General features: G+C 44.0%; 2 protein-coding genes across 5 annotated transcripts in view; both read right to left on the bottom strand.

The window, feature by feature from the left end:
• TTC39A (tetratricopeptide repeat domain 39A) overlaps nt 1–2,891 on the bottom strand; it is a 67,216-nt gene extending 64,325 nt beyond the window's left edge. For 2 of the 3 annotated variants that reach the window (XR_014780235.1, XM_084787059.1), the window contains exon 1: nt 2,736–2,891. Coding sequence is in view for 2 of the 3 variants with exons in the window: in XM_084787059.1 (XP_084643185.1) it covers nt 2,736–2,788 (53 nt within the window). In the remaining variant the exon portion in view is untranslated. The remainder of the gene's footprint in view (nt 1–2,735) is intronic. The other variant, XM_084787061.1, reaches the window with a different exon arrangement.
• Nucleotides 2,892–11,088: 8,197 nt separating this feature from the next.
• The window catches only part of EPS15 (epidermal growth factor receptor pathway substrate 15), a 105,679-nt gene continuing 93,838 nt past the window's right edge, over nt 11,089–22,929 (bottom strand). The window contains exons 22-25 of one of the 2 annotated variants that reach the window (XM_084787048.1): nt 21,370–21,446; nt 19,457–19,619; nt 16,143–16,327; nt 11,089–13,541 (exon numbers count right to left, since the gene is read on the bottom strand). In XM_084787048.1, coding sequence (XP_084643174.1) covers nt 13,395–13,541; nt 16,143–16,327; nt 19,457–19,619; nt 21,370–21,446 — 572 coding nt within the window. In that variant the 3' untranslated portion in view covers nt 11,089–13,394. The remainder of the gene's footprint in view (nt 13,542–16,142; nt 16,328–19,456; nt 19,620–21,369; nt 21,447–22,929) is intronic. The other variant, XM_084787049.1, reaches the window with a different exon arrangement.

Here is a 22,929-nt window from a genome sequence, read left to right as displayed (position 1 = left end):
CAGGAATTCTCTCTGCACCCGGGGCTGCGGTTGCTGGGCAGGTGGTGATGTCTGTATTAAGGTACACAGGCCACAGGACAGTCCCACTCATTGCCCCAACAGTTCTGAATTTACTCTTCTCCTGTGGGCAATGCCACCTCTGGCCCCTAAAAATTTCTGAATCTCTTATGTTCAAGGAGAATATCTAGGATGGAAGATTTCCCCACACTCTCACCAACAAGGAAGTGAACTTGGTTACTCAACACCTGCCATGCCCCCAATGCTGTCTACAAGCCACAGCTGACGTTTGAACAGGCGTGGAAGTGCAAGCGACTCACGCAGAGCCTCACTCCTCAACTCAGCGACTCTCTCTCTGTTCTGTTGCTTTATGAAGTCTTTGTTCTGCCTCGTTCTCTCTCTCTCTCAGTCCCTCCATTCTCCTTATCTCTACCTCGGTGTCCCTGTCCTCGGCCATCAATCTGGCCTCCCTTCTGTCTTCCCTGCCTCTGGTCTCCCCACGCAAGGACACTAGAGCTCTACATGCAAAGAATACTTGAGAGGCTCCCTGTTGCCCACAGGACAGGAAACTGCTGAATTTCCGTTGGCAGCTCGCAGGCGGGGAGAAATCCTCCTGGACACAGCCAGGCTTTGTGATTTCAGTGGGGGCATCTTGTTCTCCTCAGAAATTATCTCTTGTATCATTCTCAGATTTTTACTGGTCCCTCGGGACCCCTTTCATAAAAGGAGTAGACGGCCATGACCTATAGTTGAGACGATCTGTCTAGAGAGCTGTTTTTCCTTAGGGGTGGCACGGTCACCTTTAGACAGAGTGAGGGTCCTGCCTGGAGCCTTTGGGTGCTTCCCAATCATTCCCGTTGTTCCGGCCAGCCTACTCCTCAAATCTTTAACTCTTGCCTTTTTTTGCTCCCTCAGACATACCTTGGGCTTTGACACAAACTGTTCTTACTCTGGAAAGCTCTGAGCATGCTCCGTTTTCACTCTGCGTCCCATCATCTTATTGTGAAGGCAGCTCGCACCTACTTCTGATATCTCTCTGTTGACTTTTGCTTATGGTGGTGTCTTGTGCTAGATTATGGTCTCCGGAGTAGAGCAGAGGCCTCTGTGTCTGGATTCAAACTGCGGCCACAAGGCCTCAGACAACACTTAAAACAAGGCAAGAGATCTACAGTGTCCTGGGAGACAATGAGAACCAGGGAAGAGAAGCAAATATGCCAGTGGCCTGGGCCTGCAGACTCGGGCTGCCTACAGGGCTCAGCGGGTAAAGGCACCTGCGGTTAAGCTGATGGCCTGAGCTCTACCCTATCCCTGGGACCCATAACTCCTAAAAGTTGTCCTCTGACTTCCATCCACAGGTGTACTGTGGCATGTACACGCCCACCTCCTCAGTGAAAAAAAGATGCAAATTTAAAAAAAAAAAGTGTGTCAGGCCCTGGTGGCCTACACCTTTAATCCCAGCACTCAGGAGGCAGAGGCAGGTAGATCTCTGAGTTCGAGGCCAGACTGGTCTATATAGCGAGTTCCAGGACAGCCAGGGCTATGTAGAGAACCCATCTGGGGGTGGGGATGAGGGTGGGTGGGGGGGGGCTGGGATTTTTTAAGAGGATACCTTAATTCTAAAGTGTCAAGGAGTGAGGAGATTGTCTTCCAGGCAGATCTGAGCAGCCGCATCCCAGCTGTAAGAATACTACAAGGCGGGTGCCATTAACCCACTTTCCAGGTGATGAGTAGCCATGGCTGTTCTCTGAGCACTTGGTTCCTTCCCCCTCACCCATCCCCCCACCTCCCGGGACAGGGGCTTCTGTATCCAAGGCCAGCTTGAATCTCGAACTCACTAAGTACTGACCTTTGAACTCCTGGTCTTCCTGCATACCAGGCAAACTCTATGCCCAGCCCTCACGGGGAGTTTTAAAGTAGAAAGCTGACATGCACCTGGTTTGTGCCTTAGAAAGGATGTGTGCAGAGGGAACACTGGAACCTGGGAGAGCTAGGGGCTACTGCAAAGGCCTAGCAGAGTCCAGAGGCATCCTGGAGATAAAATCGACCGGATGTGGACTAGGGAAGGAATGGAGAGGGAGGGGCCAGTGATGACTCCCAGGTTTCAGGCTCGGACGAGTGGGTGGATGACTGTACCATTCATTGAGATGGGGACACAGGATGAGGAACAGGTTTGGGGGTTGAAGGTGTAGAATCAGGATTGTGGCTTGTCAAGTTAGGGGTGCTCAGGGCAGTCCCTACCCTGGGGACAGCAGTGTGGGCATCAGCTATGTCAGATGAAGGACTTGTGAGGCGGTCAAGACTGCTCCTTTTGATAACAAACACACCTAAAGGCGCCAATTCATGCAGATATGGGGGAAGTGATACCCAGAGAGAGAGAGCGCAGTGGCATCCCTGCAGGGCTGAGCGTGGGCGTACTTTGGTGCACATTTTCCCAACTGGGGCTGGCAATCAGGATCTCCGTGTCCATCCTGCAAGCCCCAAGGGCCGGCCCAGTGACTCTAGCAGCTTTTCCCTTAGGTGGAATGGGGCTCCATTCCTTTATCCTTAGGCTCCCACTGGCTCAGGGAGAGCACAGGTGAGCAAGGAGTATGCCCAGATGCAGGAGGCTCTGAGTTGCCCTTGGGCTGCAGTTAGACCCAAGCTCAGCAGTGACTCGCTGTCTCCACCCGGCTCCCTCGCTGTCCCTCCCGTCCGTCTGTGGCCCGCTCAGAGTCCCTTTCCGCGTCTCCGTCCTGTACCTGTGGTCTCTTTTCCTGGAGGCTGCCCTCTTCCAGGTGGTCAGGAAGGCCATGGGTGCAGGCTGGCTTGGACAGGGGCGTTGGCGGCCCCTCGCGGTGACGGCTGCGGCAGCAAGGCAGGGACTCTCTGGTGACGGCACCTGGAAGGCTCATGCAGGCGGGCGGGCCCAGCTCCTCCCAGCCTTGGCGGGGCGGGCGCCTCCCTTCTAGACCTCCCCAGCAGCAGGCCTGGGGGACAAGGGCACATCCATTCCATCCAGAACCAGATGGGACCTCGAACTGGTCAGGACCCATCCTTGGGCACAGAGGGGACCACGTTTGTCCTGGATCACGCAGATCAAGCACCTCCTCACAGACGCCTAATCGGCAAGATTCGGTGGGTGTGGGGTGGGTCAGAGGCCAATCCGCCACGGCCTCTCTCAGAAGAACATGGGTCACGGGCGTTTTTAGCATTTTCTATTACCACTAACTGAAAGAATGGGCTCTGGCATCCACCAAGGCAGTCCAGCCAGCACTCGTGGGTGCTTACATAAGCTCAGACAAAGATGAGAGGCAGGGGGTCAGCTTGAGAGAACGTGGATCCAGGGCCTCCTGGAAGCTATCTTAGAAGCGCCCGGGAGCTGAGAGCTCCCACTTCCTTTTGGGCCAGGTCTGCACCCCAGGTGCTTATGCAATACAACTCTTCTGTCCAACACACTGTGACTGAGTCTTAGAAGTCAGGTGCCAACCTCTGAGTCACGCGCTTTACACAAAATCTTATCTTCCAACTTAATAAATACCACTTATCTCCATTTTGTAGTCGACAGAACTTGAGTTCGGAAAGGTTAACTTCCGGAGGAGACTACGTTATAGAGCCAAGCCAGGTCTTCCATCTTTCTGCCCCAAGGCTCCACTCTGCCTGTGTGTGTTATCTGGCTCCAAGTACATCAGGGTGGTCACTCACTCATCCCTGCTAGGCAGAGACGAGTTGACGTTTCCCCTTTCTCTGAACACACGCCTTCCAGTCCAGAGAGATCAACAGTGGCCTGAGAATGCTGCATATCAAACCACAAAACTAGTGTGTCCAGACCTTGAAATTCCAGCTCTTGTGTATACTCATAGGCTTTAGAAACCCCTAGGGTCAGCTTGGCAGTACTGGGCACCAAAGACAGCTAGCCAGGGCTCCCCTGAACTCAGACAAGAAACCTCAGAATAAGAGGACGACTCTCCTACAGGACCTGAGCCCAGTCTACGGCCAGGATTAAAGTCCCACCCAGCCACTGGGGTCACAACCAACACCACCTCCTCCAGGAAGCCTTCTAGGCTGTCCTCCCTGGAAGTCTCTCCCTGTCCAGAGGCTACATTTTTGTCTATTTTTCTCATGTATTTAGAACTATATTATTTTTTAACTAAAAAAATCTACATGTGTGCATGCATTTGGAGTTCAAAGGATATTTTTTAAAAAAAGATTTCTTTATTTATTAAGTAGACAGTGCCTGCAAGTATATACCTGCACACCAGAAGAGGGCACCAGATCTCATTATAGATGGCTCTATAATGAGCTAATTCCCACGTGGTTGCTGGGAATTAAACTCAGGACCTTTGGAAGAACAGGCAGTGTTCTTAACCTCTGAGCCATCTCTCCAGGCCCCAAAGGACAATTTTTGAGTCAGCTCTCTCTTAGCTATGTGGGTTCCAGGGAATGAACTCAAGTCAGTCTTGGTAGCAAGTGCTTTTACCCACTGAGCCATCTCGCCAGGCAACACTACATACTTTTAATAGTAGCCCACAAAATCAGTTTCATTCTTCATAGTCCTTCTTCTCCCCTCACTCCCGCTTACTATTTATTTTTGCGTAGTTTGAGACAGTTCCTCACTCTGGAACTTTGGCTGTCCTTGAACAACCTTCCTGCCCCAGCCTCCCAAGTGCTTAGATTTCATGGCAGAGCCACCATGCTGTGCTCCATTCTTGAGATTTCTATCTGAGGGCACAGGGGAGGCACCTCTGTCTGTCTTTCCTGGCACCTGGCACCACTGCTAAACACAGCTGAGCAAATGAGGGAATCCATAAATAGTAAGTTGTTACCAGTAGCAGGCACTACAAGAAAGGGTTTACACACCAACTCCAAAATGGAAAACGACTTAAAAGCTCCAGACCTGCCTGGGCAACACCTCACTCCAGCTCAGTTTAGAGAAAAATGCTTCTGAGATTCAGTCAGGAGCGTGGGTTCAACTCAAAGGTTCTTACACTTCTGGGTGTTTCCCATTTTTCAGTATCTCTTTAGAACTATTATCTGGAATTGTTTTGAATCCATCACAAGTACCAACACAATCTTTAAACAACCCTATAACCTGTGTTCTTTTACATCTCAGGCTTTTTCCCCCCTTGAAGATTTATTTTTATGTGTAAGGGAACATTGCCTGCATGTACTAAGTGCCCCTGGAGGCTATAACAGCATGTCCAATTCCCTGGACTGGAGTTATAGACTCTTGTAAACTGCTATGCGGGTACTGGGAACTGAACCAGAGTCCTCTGAAACAACAATTGCTCTTGCCACAGATCTATCCATCTCTCCAGCCTCTTACACCTCAGCTTTAATAACATAGGTGGGGAGAGAGGAGTAATTTGTTCCAGTAACGTATGTGCCAGGAAAGTGTTGGAAGTATGTTACTCTTGCCTGCCTGCCATGCAAGTTCATACGATGCACACAGTACTTAGGGACCACTCTCCCCAGCTCATCTTATTCTGCTTCGTGTAACAACCCTAAGGTAGAGTACTGTTTTAATAGCCCCACCCCTACTTGCACCAGAGCCAATGCCCAGGCTGAAACCTTGGCTTCAGGCCAGTTACTCAACCTCTCAGTCCTTGGTTTCTCTTCACTAAACCTAGGAGAGTAACAATACACACTGCAAGAGTAGTTATGCAAATGAGTCAACAGCAACAGAACAGATCCGGTAATAGTGTTCTGTGTACTTCCTTCAGTGATAATTTTATCCAAAATAAGAAAATGAAGTGTTCTGTATCAATGACTTTAATAGAAACAGGTTTATCCTCCTTATTCAGATCAACATGTTCTTAAAGTGTATCATAACTTTATCTTCTTTTAATAATGTGTGTGTGTGTATGTGTGTGTGTGTGTGTGTGTGTGTGTGTATGTGTGTGTGGCAGTCAGTTACCGTTTGGCAGTAAGTGCCTTTACACACTGAGCCACCTTGCTGATTCCCTTCTCTGTCTTCTTAAAAATGGGCACGGCAGCTCTTAGTATCTGCAATATAGTAAGAATTATGACTTTGTATCGATAGTGATTAAGCCAACAGTCCTGACAGGAAAAACTTTATTCTCATTGTGGTTGGAGAGGTCAAGAGACTTACCCTAAGCTACAGACCTAGGAAACAGTCAGGCCGCAATTAGTTAATTAACTCACACAGGGCCTTACAGTTGCTTAGGCTGGCTACCAGCTCCTGGACACAAACCATCCTTCGGCGTCGGCCTCTGTGGTTCAGACTGTAGGCATGCACTATACCATCCCTGACTGGTTCAGACTGTAGGCATGCACTATACCATCCCTGACTGGTTCAGACTGTAGGCATGCACTATACCATCCCTGGCTGGTTCAGACTGTAGGCATGAACTATACCATCCCTGACTGGCTCAGACTGTAGGCATGAACTATACCATCCCTGGCTGGCTCAGACTGTAGGCATGTACTATACCATCCCTGACTGGCTCAGACTGTAGGCATGTACTATACCATCCCTGACTGGCTCAGACTGTAGGCATGAACTATACCATCCCTGGCTGGTTCAGACTGTAGGCATGTACTATACCATCCCTGGCTGGTTCAGACTGTAGGCATGCACTATACCATCCCTGGCTGGTTCAGACTGTAGGCATGCACTATACCATCCCTGGCTGGCTCAGACTGTAGGCATGCACTATACCATCCCTGGCTGGCTCAGACTGTAGGCATGTACTATACCATCCCTGGCTGGCTCAGACTGTAGGCATGTACTATACCATCCCTGACTGGCTCAGACTGTAGGCATGAACTATACCATCCCTGGCTGGTTCAGACTGTAGGCATGTACTATACCATCCCTGGCTAGCTCAGACTGTAGGCATGTACTATACCATCCCTGACTGGCTCAGACTGTAGGCATGTACTATACCATCCCTGACTGGCTCAGACTGTAGGCATGAACTATACCACCCCTGGCTGGTTCAGACTGTAGGCATGTACTATACCATCCCTGGCTGGCTCAGACTGTAGGCATGTACTATACCATCCCTGGCTGGTTCAGACTGTAGGCATGCACTATACCATCCCTGGCTGGCTCAGACTGTAGGCATGTACTATACCATCCCTAGCTGGCTCAGACTGTAGGCATGCACTATACCATCCCTGGCTGGCTCAGACTGTAGGCATGCACTATACCATCCCTGGCTGGTTCAGACTGTAGGCATGCACTATACCATCCCTGGCTGGTTCAGACTGTAGACATGTACTATACCATCCCTGGCTGGTTCAGACTGTAGGCATGCACTATACCATCCCTGGCTGGTTCAGACTGTAGGCATGCACTATACCATCCCTGGCTGGTTCAGACTGTAGGCATGTACTATACCATCCCTGGCTGGCTCAGACTGTAGACATGTACTATACCATCCCTGGCTGGCTCAGACTGTAGGCATGTACTATACCATCCCTGGCTGGCTCAGACTGTAGCCATGCACTATACCATCCCTGGCTGGCTCAGACTGTAGGCATGCACTATACCATCCCTGGCTGGCTCAGACTGTAGGCATGCACTATACCATCCCTGGCTGGTTCAGACTGTAGGCATGCACTATACCATCCCTGGCTGGCTCAGACTGTAGGCATGTACTATACCATCCCTGGCTGGCTCAGACTGTAGGCATGCACTATACCATCCCTGGCTGGCTCAGACTGTAGGCATGAACTATACCATCCCTGGCTGGCTCAGACTGTAGACATGCACTATACCATCCCTGGCTGGCTCAGACTGTAGACATGTACTATACCATCCCTGGCTGGCTCAGACTGTAGGCATGAACTATACCATCCCTGGCTGGTTCAGACTGTAGGCATGAACTATACCATCCCTGGCTGGTTCAGACTGTAGGCATGTACTATACCATCCCTGGCTGGTTCAGACTGTAGGCATGAACTATACCATCCCTGGCTAGCTCAGACTGTAGGCATGTACTATACCATCCCTGGCTGGCTCAAGATAAGTGTTTAGGTCATTCATGTGGCATATATGCAGCAGGACCTGAACTTGAGATATTTAAAAAAAAAATCAGTGTCTTTCATTTTGTCTTGTGATCCAGCACATATACAATGAGAAATTCTATTACCTGAGGTCTAAAAAGATGACCTTTAACACATTGAAAGATTTACACACAATGAATCCAAAGCAAAGGTATGCAGAGTTATCTCAAAGAGACAAACAGCCACCCAACCAGCCAAACCAGACGTCAGCTCAATAAACATATTAATCTGGTGGCCCAGGCAGCTGAGCTCAAGAGGAGCCTATGCACCAGGAAGGAAGGACTCATAGTCAACCTACTGTGGGATCTGTGAGTCTGAGGTCAGCCTGTTCTACAAACTGAGTCCAGGACAGCCAAGGTGAAAACACCAAACCAAACCAACAACAACAAAAAAATCAACCTACTGTGGGGAAAACCCAGCAACAATGTTAATGGGAAAGTGATATTCAGTCCCTGTGAACTCGATTAACTCTTTAACTAATAAAATAAGGTTTCTAAAAGAAGCCACTTGGAGACATAACTTTTCCTTTCTCCTCCTCCCCCCCCTCCCTCTCTCTCTGTTTTTAGAGACAGAGTTTCTCTATGTAGCAGCCCTGGCTGTCCTAGACTCGCTCTGTAAACCAGGCTGGTCTCAAACTCACAGAGTTCTGCCTGCCTCTGCCTCCCAGGTGCTGAGATTACAGGCGTGTGCCACTACGCCTGGCAACACCACCTTTTCACATACAAATCAACACTGTGTGGCCTTGGATCCTACACTTGACTCTGCCCACCAAGCTACATCCTCAGTCCGTGTACTTTCCTAGCCATGTTTTTCTCCATAGCTTCATCTTACTGGTTACTTCTCCTTGTAGTGAGAATTTCTGGTTTCTTTAAAATCACAGACATTTTCTGGGGTAATGTTTTTGTTTTTAACCCCAGGTGTGGGATATGGGGCTGCTTCAGATTGTCCACTGGGATTTGACTCATGCTCTAGCAGGGGCTTGACTTTACCAGCTGAAGATAGTTGACATTTGGAATTCTAGGGGCTCTTGAGAGGGTATGTAAATGCCAGAGCCAAGAGAGGTATGATTCTTATTTGCTGGTTGGAGATACCCTGACAATGACGGTCAACTTTACCCCAAGGAACTAAACACTCCTAATCAGCAGGAGATAGTCTAACAATATCGTCATACCCTTTCTTCCTTTCCTACCTAGTGTTGGAGGGTTGGAAGGGATAGGACTGGTGTAGGGAGGTAAAAAAACAAAACAAAACAAAAAAAACAAAACAAAAACTCATTGCCAAAAGTCCAGCTATATTTCATTTTTGCTTGACTCACTGTTTCAAACTTGTAACCCAGGCTGACCTCTAAATGCCAAGGACTTTTCTGTGAGCATCTAGAATGCTGGTCTTATTAGGCATAAACCACCACTTGGCTTAAACTTGTATTTCTTTAATATAAAGCAAGGTTGGCCCTTTCTGTCATGTATTTATGGGATAACAATTAACAATGGAGTTCTCATACATTAGCAACTCATGTAAGGTAAACAAGACTATTAGACAATGCTTTTATTCAAGATTTATTTTATTTTTAATTATGTGTTATATTCCCATATGTGTATATGAGTGTGGATGCCTGAGGAGGCGGGAAAAGGGCACTGGATCCCTGGTGGCAGAATTATAGGCAGTTGTGATCAATCAGTGCTGGAAACTCAACTGTTGTCTTCTGCAACAGCAGTGAATGCCCATAACCACCAGGCACCTACCAGGCTCTGAGAGAAGCAGTGTTGACAGTCTTGCTATTTACCTCTGGCCTGCCTGGGACTCTATGTAGACCAGCCTGACTTCCAATGCAGGAGATCCACCTGTCTCCTTTTCAGTGCTGGGGTCAAGGGTACGCAGCGCCACTCTGGGCTCTGAATAATGTTTTAAGACATCAGGTGCAATGTAGTAGGCTTACTCCATCAAGAGTGACTGCATAGATTACTTATGGTATTTCTACTCTGGTTTATCTCTACTTAGAGTAATGAGTAGCAGTTAACTTTTGGAGCCAGTTTCTTGGATCCTTACTTGGGTATTTCTGAAAAAAGAAAAGAAAATGGAGATGCCTGTATTTTTCAGAGTTATGATTGTGAGGACCAAGTGGACCGACACTTGCTAAACACAGAGGATCACGATAACAACTTTAAAAATGTTACTTATTATTATTTATCATGTCCTGCTCCTGCCATTTTTATAGACATTTTTCACACAAAATGAAATAAGGTATGCAAACTGCATTATTATCATGTTGGAATCAAGAGATCAGCTGTGTATGCTGAAGCAAATTGCTTTAATGTTCTGAGTACCAGGTCCTCCATTTTGAAAGTGGAATAAAAACTCTACTTAGTCCTCCCATGAAAACTAGACAAGAGACACAAGCTTAGACACAAAGTGCTTGGCACAGGGCTTCCCATACACCACACAGGCTAGTGCGAGGCTGGGAGAAGAGCCCAGGGTCACGTGCTGGCCTGCCATGCACAAGGCCTGGGGGTGGTGGCAGCGGCGAATTTATTTTTAAAAAATAACTAATATTAAAGATGTGTCAAGCTGGTGGGATATCGCACGTCTATAATCCCAAGTACTTGTGAAGGCGAGGCAGAAGAGCTGAGTTGGAGCTTAGTCTGACATAGCAAGACCTGCATCTAAAAAAAGAAAATGGCCAAAGTCAACTTTCAAACTCACTAAAGAGGAAAGTGAAGTTCAGGGAATCAGAGACTAAAGAACTTTCCTTCTCTTGTTTTAAAGAATGATGTCCCTATGGAGCTCAGGCAGACTCAGAACCTGCCGCAAAGGTTAGGACAGCCACAACTCAGGGACTTGTCTGCTTCTGCCTCCTGGATTAAAGGTGTGCACAACCATGTCTGGCTTAAAGAATTTTCTCAAAGTTATTTTTATCAAAAATGGCAGAAAAAGGACTCGAGGACAGGAGTGTCCTGAGAACCCAAGGCCTTGTTCCTTATTCAGCAAAAGATACGCAGCCACACACATCTCTTTTTCTGTGCAGTGCAGATGCATTTCCTAACTTCCTTTCACAAAACAGGACACAATAACAAAAAGCGTTAGTCAACATTTATTTACTCTATATAGTACTACCCAAAACACTTTATACAGGGTTATGTATGCTGATGGAAACCTGCCCCTCCTCACACAATATGCACACAGTCAAGAACAGTGCAAAGGTTCAATGCAAAATGACAGATAGTATACTTTTTCATTTCTTAAAGTTTATTATTTCATAATTACAACTGCAATTTATAAGTTTGAAACATGAGAAAAATTCTATGAAGAGAGCTCAAGTAAAGCTGAACAAGTACGTAAAAGAGGGTTAAAACTCTTTTTTTCAAGCACAGGCTTTGGAGCCAGGGTCAACACCATAAAACATCACAAATGACTTAAGACATTCGTCCTATACAGTCAAGCATGGAGATATAGAAATGTTTATATGATATATATACATTTTAGTATGACATTGGCCCACTGAGCATACACATCTTAACAAAGGATAAGAGTCTCTATGACCCAGCTAAGTGCATTGAAGATTAGGGCACGCTCACCACACATCAAAAGTTATATAAGTTATAGATATTTAATATTTCCAGAGTGGTTTTTTAATTAAAATTTTTTTAAAGCATTTCAAACATTTTTTATTTTTCTCAGTGCAAAAGAAGGTTATTCAAGTCAACTTACCTTTCTCCTGAGGCGTCAGAGGAAGGGAACAAACAGAAGCACTGCCTATCACAGCCCAACCCCACCTTCCATCACCGCTGGCAGCAACTATTGAGGCCACCGGACTAGTTAATCCCAACTAAAGCCTTGTGACTATGATTCAGCCCTTACTTCATATGTATGACTTTATGGCGAAATATTTATTTACAAAGGTAGAAAAAAGTCAGCAGTGCAAGAAAGCGGTTTAAGTTTGTTTTAAATTCCAGGCATCCAACAGTGGTGGAAAGAACAAAAAGCACCATTTCAAGGTGGAAGGGTTAGACACTGAGGGCTTTGTTACAGGCCAGGCAGTGAGCTACCCTGGTTAACACAGGTTAAAGCCACCCTAGGTTGGTGGCCATAGAGAACTTTAGTTTGTAGGGGCATTTTTCTTCATCTTGGTATTGAAAATACTAAATTAATAACTAATGTTTAAATTCAGCTGTCTGTGGGCCAATCTAGCAGAAGATGGGCTTTTAACAAGATGGACTTTGGCAAGTCTGTTTCTTTTTCTCTCAATTTAAAAACAAGGAATTGGGGTGGTGGTGGTGGTGTGGGTGGAGTAGTTTGTCAATTTTATAGGTTAAAAAAATGCAAATAATTAAAGTAATTTAAACTACAAAAATGGACAAAAAGCAAGATGATACAGCAAAAGTTACTTCTTCCATTTATCATTGCAAATAGCTGGGCCCTCACTAAATAAACAAAACACATAATGAAAATCAAAGTACCTTCTTCCAATTCTGGCTTCCTAGACTTCAGGACACTTATGAACTAAGGCCAGTGCAGCCACAAAGGCAGAATGGGTGCAGGCTAAGTGTTCACTTACCTAAAATTGACAGGTTGTATTTTAAGATACAAATTTTCCTCACTAGCACTTAAAATGAACATTTCTTTATAAATTTTATTTGTAAGAGATTGATCTGTTTGATGGTTTTTAACTAGGAAACATGTGGTGAGGTATCTGTTAATCTTAAAATTCTTTAAGTCCAGAAAAAATTCTTTTAAAAACATGTTTCACAAACAAGGCTTTAATGCTTTTATTCAGGACTTACTTGAGCCTGGAGCAATAATGGTTTATCTTAATTCATTTAGTTTTTCAATAGTGGAGTCAATTTATGCAGAATATTTCCCCGTCTCTAAATAACAAACTAATTGTATTTTCTCCAGAAGTACATACAATGCCCTTTAAAGTGTCGACTTTGTACCGATGAGAAGGAACAGGACGCTCTTTCCCTTCCCCTCCTTCAGCCTCTCAGCTCAGGGAGAATACTTGCACTCTGAGAAATGCAGTCGCTACCACAGTAACTACAGAACAAGGGTAGCAGAGCAGGAAACTACATCGGCTAGGTTTCAGAAGGCAAAGGCTTGGCGCTCTAGCTTTACAGGGAATAGTACAAGCAGGCAAGAGCTCACTGTAAATGCACACCAGAGCAGGGGGCTAGGTGAAGCTGTCTAGTTAGGGTACTGCTGTTGGAAGAAAAAATAAAAGACACATTTGAAATAGCTCCCCCCCGAAAATAAAACCAGACTAGACTTTTGTCACATTTATAGGAATCTCAAACCTTTTGTATCCCATGCTCATAGGTAGTTTGATGTACATGGTAAACAGCCTCAGCGTTCAAGAGGAAGAGCACTGTGCTGCTGGAGAGGGCGAAGGCCCCTCACGCTTCTGAGATCTCTGATTTGCTGAGTGCAATGGCCAGTTCCAAGTCTTCTTGCTCCTGCTGATTTAGTCTGGCAAGCCTTTGTTCTTCTTCTCTCTCACTTTCCCTCTTTGCCCATTCAATCATATCTTCTTCAGAGGGATACTGTCGTTTAAAAGACAAAACAATGAATGAATCAATGAACAAACGAACGAATAAACAAATGATGAAAATAAATGAAGACTTACAAAAAACTTTTTATAAACTAGCATTAACTACTTGTTTTACCTAAAGAACTCTGTGAATACTGTTACTTCCTCACAGCTTTTCTGGAAATATATTTTAACTACTTCCTGAGCTCTGGTTTAATTTAAAATTGTAATGCAATCTATGGGGAGAAAAGTCTATAAAAATACAATAAAGCCTATAAAGTAAAACATTAAAATCATCACTTCAAAAAGTAGCGATTACAGGCATGGCGGCACATGGGAGACTGGGGCTCAAGGACGGCAAATCAGATGCTAATCTGGGACATATAGTGATATTCTGTCTCAAAGCAGGGTAGGCCTTTAGGGTAGAATAGGAGATTTTAAAACGGGAGTGGTTTAGTCTTCCATTTCAATGTAAAATATTTGCTATTTAAACTTTAGTGATCACCATTTTTCCTTCCTTTCATTTTTTTTTTTAAGACAGACTCTCATTAGTTGGCCCAAGTTGGCCTCAAACTCATGATCTTCCCACCTATGACGTGAGTGGTGGGATCACAACCATACTGCAGCAAGCCTCACCAATGTATCATCAAAGTTAATGCCACTGGTGATAGAAAGCTTATCTCGCTTTTCGCTCAAATTTTGCTATACGTGAGAACCTTAGTATGTGAACCAAATTATTTTTTAAAAAACACTGTGAAGATTGATAGTCTTTAGAAACTTTTACCCAGTTTTATATAACTAAAATGATCCAGTTTAAGTAAAACCTTCATACTGATTAGACTGGAAAAAATATTTTTAACTACAAAAAAACCTTCAACTTTAGTAGAACTTGCAACAAAATCCTACTTGGTTTCAGTCCTATTGCATGAGGAGACCCTTCAAAAGAAGTGAAACAGACTGGCAGGCTTTTGCCATGTGCCTGTGACTCTCGGTATGCTTTCCACTCCTCTCACAGCCAAGGCGGAGGGAGGACTTTACTGTGAGCTACTTTATGCTGTACTGTACTGAGAGTCGAAGTATGAAATAAGCAAAACGCCTCCACCACTGGGCAAGACTCTTTCCAGCCAGGCTTTTACTTGCAGAATCATGTTTAACACACTGTCACAACTGCAGACTGTCACTTTACTTGAGGATTAAAGTCTCCTAAGAGAGCTAATCCTCCGTTCTTCTGTGCTTGGAACAACCCAAGTTCTACCTGCCAGAGAACTTAAACATAATTCTGAGTTGCCACTTCTTTTCAATATTAAAAACATGGATTTCTTTCTTGTTCCTTTCTATTCAAGTGATGCCCCTGGAACCTAAGAGCACAGACTCAAAACGTGGGTACTGCAACTGCCTTAGTTGCGCAGAGTCCTGCCCACCCCTTTCCTAAGTAGGCAGAGTAGAGGCAGGGATAAAATAACTAGCGAGAGAAGGCAAATAATATCCGTCGTAGCCAGGGGCGCTTGGCCACTCAGCAGCTCATCTCCAAAGTCAAGGATAAAGGGTGATGAGCAGAAAAATTCCTCTTATAGAGTGGGCAGTGAATGCCACTTTGCCTTAAAAAAAAATCTGGGAAAATGAAACTTTGTTAACTAAGAATTTCATTTTTGGGCTGGAGAGATGGCTCAGAGGTTAAGAACACCGCTTGCTCTTCCAAAGGTCCTGAGTTCAATTCCCAGCAACCACACGGTGGTTCACAACCATCTGTAATGTGATCTGATGCCCTCTTCTAGCCTGCAGGTGTACATGCAGGAAGAACACTCTACACATAATAAATAAATATTTTTTAAAAAATTAAAAAAAAAAGAATTTCATTTTTAAAATAAATTTGTCTTCTTTGAGCAATTATGAAATATATAATGGCTCCATGTCTCCATTTGCTCCATTTCTAATACCATGAAGCCCTTGCCCAACCTGTTCTCATAGGACTTCTCCAAGCTTCTGAGCAAATTCTTAGATCTTAACGAGTTTATTTCATAAAAACGAAAAGGCTATCACGGTAGAGTACAAGCGTAGCATAAGTGAGCAGCTGGGTCCACTGATGAATAAAGAGACCCATCACCACCAGCAAACCATGAAAACTGCTATGAACAGTGAGTTAAGGGTTTTATTTTGTATTCAAAGAACTCCTGCACTGTCCCCTCACACAAACTACCAACTGGGCTCTAGAAATTGCTAAAGCTTTGTACACAAACACACATACACAACTACAAATATACAAGGTTGTTATTGGCATTAAGCACGGTAGGCAGACAGCACCCTTTTAAATCACCATCCTATATAACCATCTGCCAAATACTGTCAAGACTTTACTCATATTATATTACCAGGACTAAGAGAAGTGTTTATAAACCAACTTCTTTACCAGAACCACAATGACTAAAATCAGCTGAGCAAGGAGTTAGCTAAGAAGCAACAAAACCAAACCAAACAGGTGTTTTGTTTGGGGGAAAAATAAAAGATAATTTTTAGTATGTTGGCAAAATGATGCAAATTTGGTAGACTATGAAGAAATCTTTGAAAACTCTAAGTGGAAAGATTTCCCCACAAACAGCCCATTCACAGTACTTACAGCACTGAAGTTAGCAAAGCTGCTTGGGTCAGCCTCTTTATTGGCAGTGGCAGTAGAAGAAGTGAATGGATCACAAACCATATCAGGATCTTTTTCTTTGGGACTATCGTTGCCTGGGAAAGGCTGAAATGGATCATTCAGTTTAAAGGGATCAGAAGAATCCAATTTGTTGATGGGTCTTTTCCCTGGATCAAAATCATTACAATTAACCAGTAGATACAGCAAACACAAACACACAAGAACATGTCCCCAGCAAGCATTGAAGGAACTGCAGGTGTGTACAGAGTAAGAGCCCAAGGCACATTCTCAAGTGTGGCTTTAAACGGCCACCCCAGCTGTCCTCTAAGCCTCCACACGTCCCTCTCAAATACACTCCAGGTGCAGCTAAATGGACAAGGGCCAAAAGCAAAAAGAGAGGAAATGGGCTAAGAATCATGATTTTGTCCCAAACTAAGTCTTTCTCCACTTAAAGAAGCATGCTCCTAAGGAAGATACTGAACGACAAGCAAGAGGAAATGGTCAAGAACAAACACAGCAATGCCCTCTGGTTAGCCCTCAAGCCGACACCAGTGGCAGTAATGATAAGAGACTGAAATTTGGCAAATTTCTTCTGTCTTTTCTCTGGTATATTTATACACACATAATGCCTAGCAGTGTAAGATCAACTCGACAAAACCTCACTTATTTTTTTCCATCTATAAAACTTCAAGCTGAGAATGATCAACACTTGTAAGTCCACAGCCTATATGTGTGGCTGCTGAAACTAATCTTTGACTAAATTGCAGTCTGCTGTCCTGATAACTCACCACCCATTGTTTCAATACCACTTTAAAGCAAGTTATTTTATTTATTTATTTATTCATCTTATTCATTCATTTATTTTGTTTTTTGAGACAGGGTTTCTCTGTGTATCCCTGGCTGTCCTGAAACTTGTTCTGTAGACCAGGCTGGCCTCAAACTCAGAAATCCACCTGTCTCTGCTTCCTGAATGCTGGGACAAAAGGTGTGGGCCACCATGTCCAGATAAGTTCTTAAATTTTCAAGTTTTACTTAAAGTGGTAACACATCCTGAAGAAAAGAGGTGAAGCATAAGATTCTTCAGATATGCTTTTCTTATAGTACAGTATGCTGGTAGTAATAATTGATTCTTTTCATAAGTGTTGTTTACAAGAGATGCTTTCATCTCATAATACACATGACTTCAGAAAGTCCTGTGAAGGCATGCAAAATCTGAGTTACAGCTACCAGACAACAACTAAGACACTGAGGCTTAGACATGGCAAATTACACACTTAAGACCATAGAGCAATGGCTCCAGTTGTAGTTTATACCCTAGGATTGATCTTCAGCAACACACACACACAAACACACACACACACACACACACACACACACACACACACACACACACAAATCCATAAAAACAAAACCCCAAACAAAGGAAAACAAAACCAAATGTGGGGTCAATGCTAGCATTTGGGGAGTGGGGGTGGGAAGGTGGGTGAGGCCAGGCTGAGCTGCAGGGCACGATTCAAAATCCTACAAACAAACAAACCAGCACAAAAGGGCTGGGACGTAACTCAGTGGTAGAGTGCTTGCCTAGCATTCATGCATTAATTCAATTCCCAAAACTGGGGGGTGAGGCTGGGGCTGACTTAAATATGAAGTTAAGGCCCCTAATTAGTGATCTTTTCAACAAACCATTGTTTCCCTTTGCTCTTTCTACAATGATGTACACTTGAATTTTTTCAGCTTTATTGTAATTGTATATGTTTTGTTATTGTGTATGTCAGCTTTATTATTATTATTATTGTATATGATGTGTGTGTGAACATGTGTGCCACAGTACATGTGTTATTAGAGCAATTTCATGGAGTCAGTTCTGCCTCTGAACCTTTACGTGATTCTGGGAATTGAACACAGGTCACCAGGCTCATGCAGCAAGCACCTGTACCCTATTAAACCATCTCACTAGACTTGTTTTCAGCTTTACTTATGGCACTAAATTAGAGCATTTGGATTCTAAAACTATACTCACATGGGTATAAAAGTGCAAATGAAAATAAGTGTAAATGAACAAAATATTACTTTAAAAATATATAGACTCTGACCAACTTAATTCTAACCATATATATAAAATAGGTGACCGTTCCTTAAAAGATAAAAATCACTTAACTTATTTAGCTATGTTTTGAATAGCTATTTATATACTGGCAACTATATGTGCTATCTGTTAGCAAATACCATTGGCGGGTTATTATGAAAAGGTAGGAATGATTATCTAACAAAAATAAAAAGTGGTTACCTAGCACTGGGGCTGAAATGTTACCCAGGAATGACGGAGGGTTAAAAACTCCTCCGTGTGCTCAACAACAGTCTGTGTCTGCTCATGGAGCAGCTTGGCAGCACAACCCATACTCAGAAGAAATGCCCTCACAGCCACTTCACTGTGCTTCAAAACAAACCTTTCCTTGGTACAGTGCTAAATACAACACAGACCAAACAAAACGAACACTACAACAATTTGCTCCTAGTCTACAAAGAATTTTAAAATCAGATTCTTTTTTTTGGGGGGGGGGAGGGGTTCAAGACAAGGTCTCTCTAAGTAGCCTTGGCTGTCCTGGACTCACTTTGTAGACCAGGATGACCTAGAACTCACAGTGATCCGCCTGCCTCTGCCTCCCTGAGTGCTAGGATTAAAGATGTGCACCACCATGCCTGGCGTAAAATCAGATTCTTAAAGCCAGGTATGATGTACACATCTTCTTTAAACCCAGCACTCAGCAGGCAGAGGCTTCAAGAGTTTTGCGTTTAAGGCCAGCCTGGTCTACATAGTAAGTTATAGACCAACCAAGGATACTTAGATCCTGTCTCAAGCAAAACAACACAACTGTCTGTTACAAAGTAAAGGAATTTCAAAGGGCAAGCAGTTCTTTTACCCTTCCTTGTTTTTTTTCTAAATAAAAACAAACAAACAAAGGACTTAGGGAGAATTCAAATTAGTTTTCTCTCAAGAAAATAAATAAATAAATAAATAAACAGAGTTCAGAAAACTGCTATCAAATTATAGTCAATGGGTTTCCAAAAAACAAAACGAAACAGAAACAAAGCGATTTTACCCATTCTTTTTCTAAATTGGGGGAAGTAAGGGGCACATGCCTAGCCAAGGGGACAGCAGCTTTTGCTAAGCTTGCCTGGCTCTTGCTTCCAGCCCTTTCTGTGATTCCTAACGATGGAGAAAGGCCCACACAACACTTTCTAGAGAGAACAAAGGCATAAAGGAAGGTATCTAGGAAAAAGCCCCAACTGCATACCAGGGGGTGGCGGGCAGGGTCTGGTTGGGGTTCCAGTCTTGGGCGGCAGTGCTGGAGGTACATCCTCACTCCTGGTGGACGGTTCCTCTAACGCAGTTTTTGGAGTGACCACACTGCTGACAGAACTTGATGTGGAAGGATTAAAAGGATCTTCATTGTTGACCTTTGTTTAAAAAGAAATTTTTATATAGTATGATACACATGCAGTCATAAAGTATTCAGAAGATGTATTTAAGTACCATGCAGTTTTATTTTAATTCCTAGAGAAGTGACATTTTACCCTTTATATTCAAGAACAAATAGGATTAAAAACTGATCTGTAGGTATTACATTAGTTACTTATCAACAGCAACATACATAAAAAACAAGCCAATTTTAGACTGAAGACTATTAAGTAAGCATTAGGCAATACAAAACCTCCTGAGTCTTTTTTTAAAAATTGATTCCCTGCCCCCCCCCCCAACCCCCATGGTTTCTTTATGTAGCCCTGGCTGTCCTGGACTCACTCTGTATACCAGGCTGGCCCTGAACTCCCAGAAGTCAACCTTCTTCTGCCTCCTGAGTGCTGGGGTTAAAAGCGCCCGTGGAATTTTAAGTCTTTTTATTTATTTGTTTATTATTTATACAGTATTCTGCTCATCTGTGTGTCTGTGCACTAGTAGAGGGCACCAGATCTCAGTATAGACGGTTGTGAGCCACAACATGGTTGCTGGGAATTGAACTCAAGACCTTTGGAAGAACAGTCAGTGCTCTTAACCTCTGAACCATCTCTCTAGCCTGGAATTTTAAGTCTTAATGTGGGTCTAAAAACCCTGAATTTCAAATATAGGGGGAAAATGAAAGATTGGCTATTCTGTAAGAAAAATCGGAGTATGATTTATTTAGGTCAGTGTTTTTCTTTCTTTTTTTTTTTCTGTTTCTTCCTTTCTTTTTCTTTCCTTCCTTCCTTTTCTTTTCTTTTTTCTTTTCAGTCAGGGCTTCTCCGTGTAGGCCTGGCTGGCCTTGAACTCACAAAGATCCACCTGTCTCAGCCTCCCAATTGCTGAGGATTAAAGGTGTGGGCTACCACCACCCAGCTAGGCCAGCGTTTTCAACAGCTGCACTATTAACTTTTGGGGATAGAATAACTGCATTTGGGGGTGGGGGTGGTGACTCTGCAATGTACTAGAGGATGTATTCATTAGATATGAGCAGCAACCTCGACCGCACATGTCTCTGGACACTGTCAAATGTTCCTTAGAGGCAGACAATTTGGCATATCTTCAAATCCTCTCATATCACCCAGGCATAGTGGTGCACACCTTTAGCTCCAGCATTCAAGGAGGCAGAGGCAGGCAGATGGCTGTGAGTTCAAGGCCAGCCTGGTCTAAAACAGGAATCCAGGACAGCCAAGGGTACACAGAGAAACCCTGTCTTGAAAACAAAACAAAACAAATCCTTTCTAATCTTTTTATCTTAGCCTAAACCTATGCTACACTAAGCTGGACAATAGGTAGTGGACACTCAGGGCTGAGTTTATGCATTTTTATCTTGGTGCAGACTCTAATAACTTCAAAAGATAAAGTCAAACAGTCAGTATACAGTGAACGGAACCAATGTTATGGATACTGACCCAAACAGCACACAGGGAAAAATGTAATTCAACTGGAAACGAAACATTTAAACAGACAGACAACTCTAATTATAACCCTGAGCAGACCTTTCAGACACTAATGTAACACCTGTACCACCACTGTCTCCTCATGTTTGGAAATGTGAATACTTTTTGGCTGATCTGTAACTTCCATGTGAAGTCAACACCTGCTATGGACTGACTGCAATCAAACCCATGTTTGTGAGGGAATTGTAACTGTTGGGGGCTGTTCATTTGATGGAATATGATGTACTGTTCGTTCCTATACTGTGCAGATTACCTTTGACAATGTGCTGAAGTCAGCAAATCCATCTCCAAATGATTCATTTCCAAAAACAGAAGCAAAAGGGTCTGTGGCTAAAAGGAGTAAAGAAAATCAGTGTAAGACACTATATTTCATGTCTTTTTTTTCTTTTGGTTTGGTAGCATTCAGAAAAATAATTCCTGAATTTACAACTGGCATTGTACAGACTGTGCACACACGGAAAATCCCGTATGGAATATTCCTTAGTATACATTAGCTTAGTAAATGACTCAAGATTGTAACCAGGTGCTACTTGAAGGTAAGGTGTAAAGTTCTGGAACACATATGGAACAAGACAGCTCCGACAAGCTGCACTTTATTGTTGTTTGTTTCAGGGGAAGTACAGCCCAGGATGGCGTATGACTCTTCTGTCTGTCAGCCTTTTAAACGCCAGGATCACAGTCATGTGACACTGTGCGTGGTCAAATTATCTCTAATAATGATTTCAAGAAGTTTAAGGGGGGCGGGCACGGTGGCATACATCTATAATCCCAGCACTCGGGAGGCAGAGGCAGGCGGATCTCTGTGAGTTTGAGGCTGGCCTGGTCTACAAAGTGAATTCAGGACAGCCAAGGCTACACAGAGAAACCTTGTCTTGAAAAACCAAAAAGCCAAACCAAACCAAACAAACCCCAAACAAAAAAGAAATTTCAAAGACCATTAGTCACACATTTCCCATGCCATTCAAGTCTCATTTCAAATGCCTGCTAAAGTTTCCAGGACAGATTTATACCTAGTACATGTGGTTAAAAATAAAAAAGAGATGGCCAGGCATGGTGGTGCACTTTAATCCCAGCACTTGGGAGATAGAGGTAGGCAAATCTCTATGAGTTCAAGGCCAGCCTGGTCTACAGAGCAAGTTCTAAGACAGCCAGGGCTACACAGAGAAACCCTGTCTCCAAAGAGGGGTGGGAGGGGAGAAAAGACAATTTATTAAGGAAGAGAAGGACCCTGTGAAAGGGCGTGGGCTAGGGAATGGGATATGCTGAAAAGACAAGGTACCTTATTTTTGTTGTTGTTTTTTTAAAGACAGTGTGTGTGTGTGTGTGTGTGTGTGTGTGTGTGTGTGTGTGTGTGTGTGTGTGCGTGTGCGTGTGCTATATCTGTGCCTGGTGCCCATGGAAGCAGAAGAGGGCATCACAACCAGTTACAGATGGTTGTGAAGTGCCAAATGGGTGCTGGATACTGAACCTGGGTCCTCTGAAGAGCAATCAGTGCTCCTTATAGCTGAGCCGTCTGTCCAGCCCCACAGCACCTTATTTTTGTCTTCTTTGCTACCAAGGCTGTAAGGCCGTGAGGCTGAAGTGGGTAAAGAAGAGAGGCAGACACCTAGAGAACAGTCCTTCCCAGGTTTGTCACAACTCTGATTATGAAGAAAACACTGAAACTTCAACTACAGAAGATGCTTTTCATTAATACAGCACAAGGGTAGGAAAAGAAAAGGCTCCAGGGCTCCTTTTCCTGAAGGAATTGATCATGCTGTGTCATGCCTTTTATCTCAAGACCTTACAAGATATTACAATACTTGTAGGAACG

This window comes from Acomys minous (assembly GCF_964271855.1).
Source record: "Acomys minous genome assembly, chromosome: 6".
NCBI lineage: Eukaryota > Metazoa > Chordata > Mammalia > Rodentia > Muridae > Acomys > Acomys minous.
The sequence above is the reverse complement of the archived record's forward strand: the minus strand, read 5'-3'. Positions and strand labels throughout refer to the sequence as shown.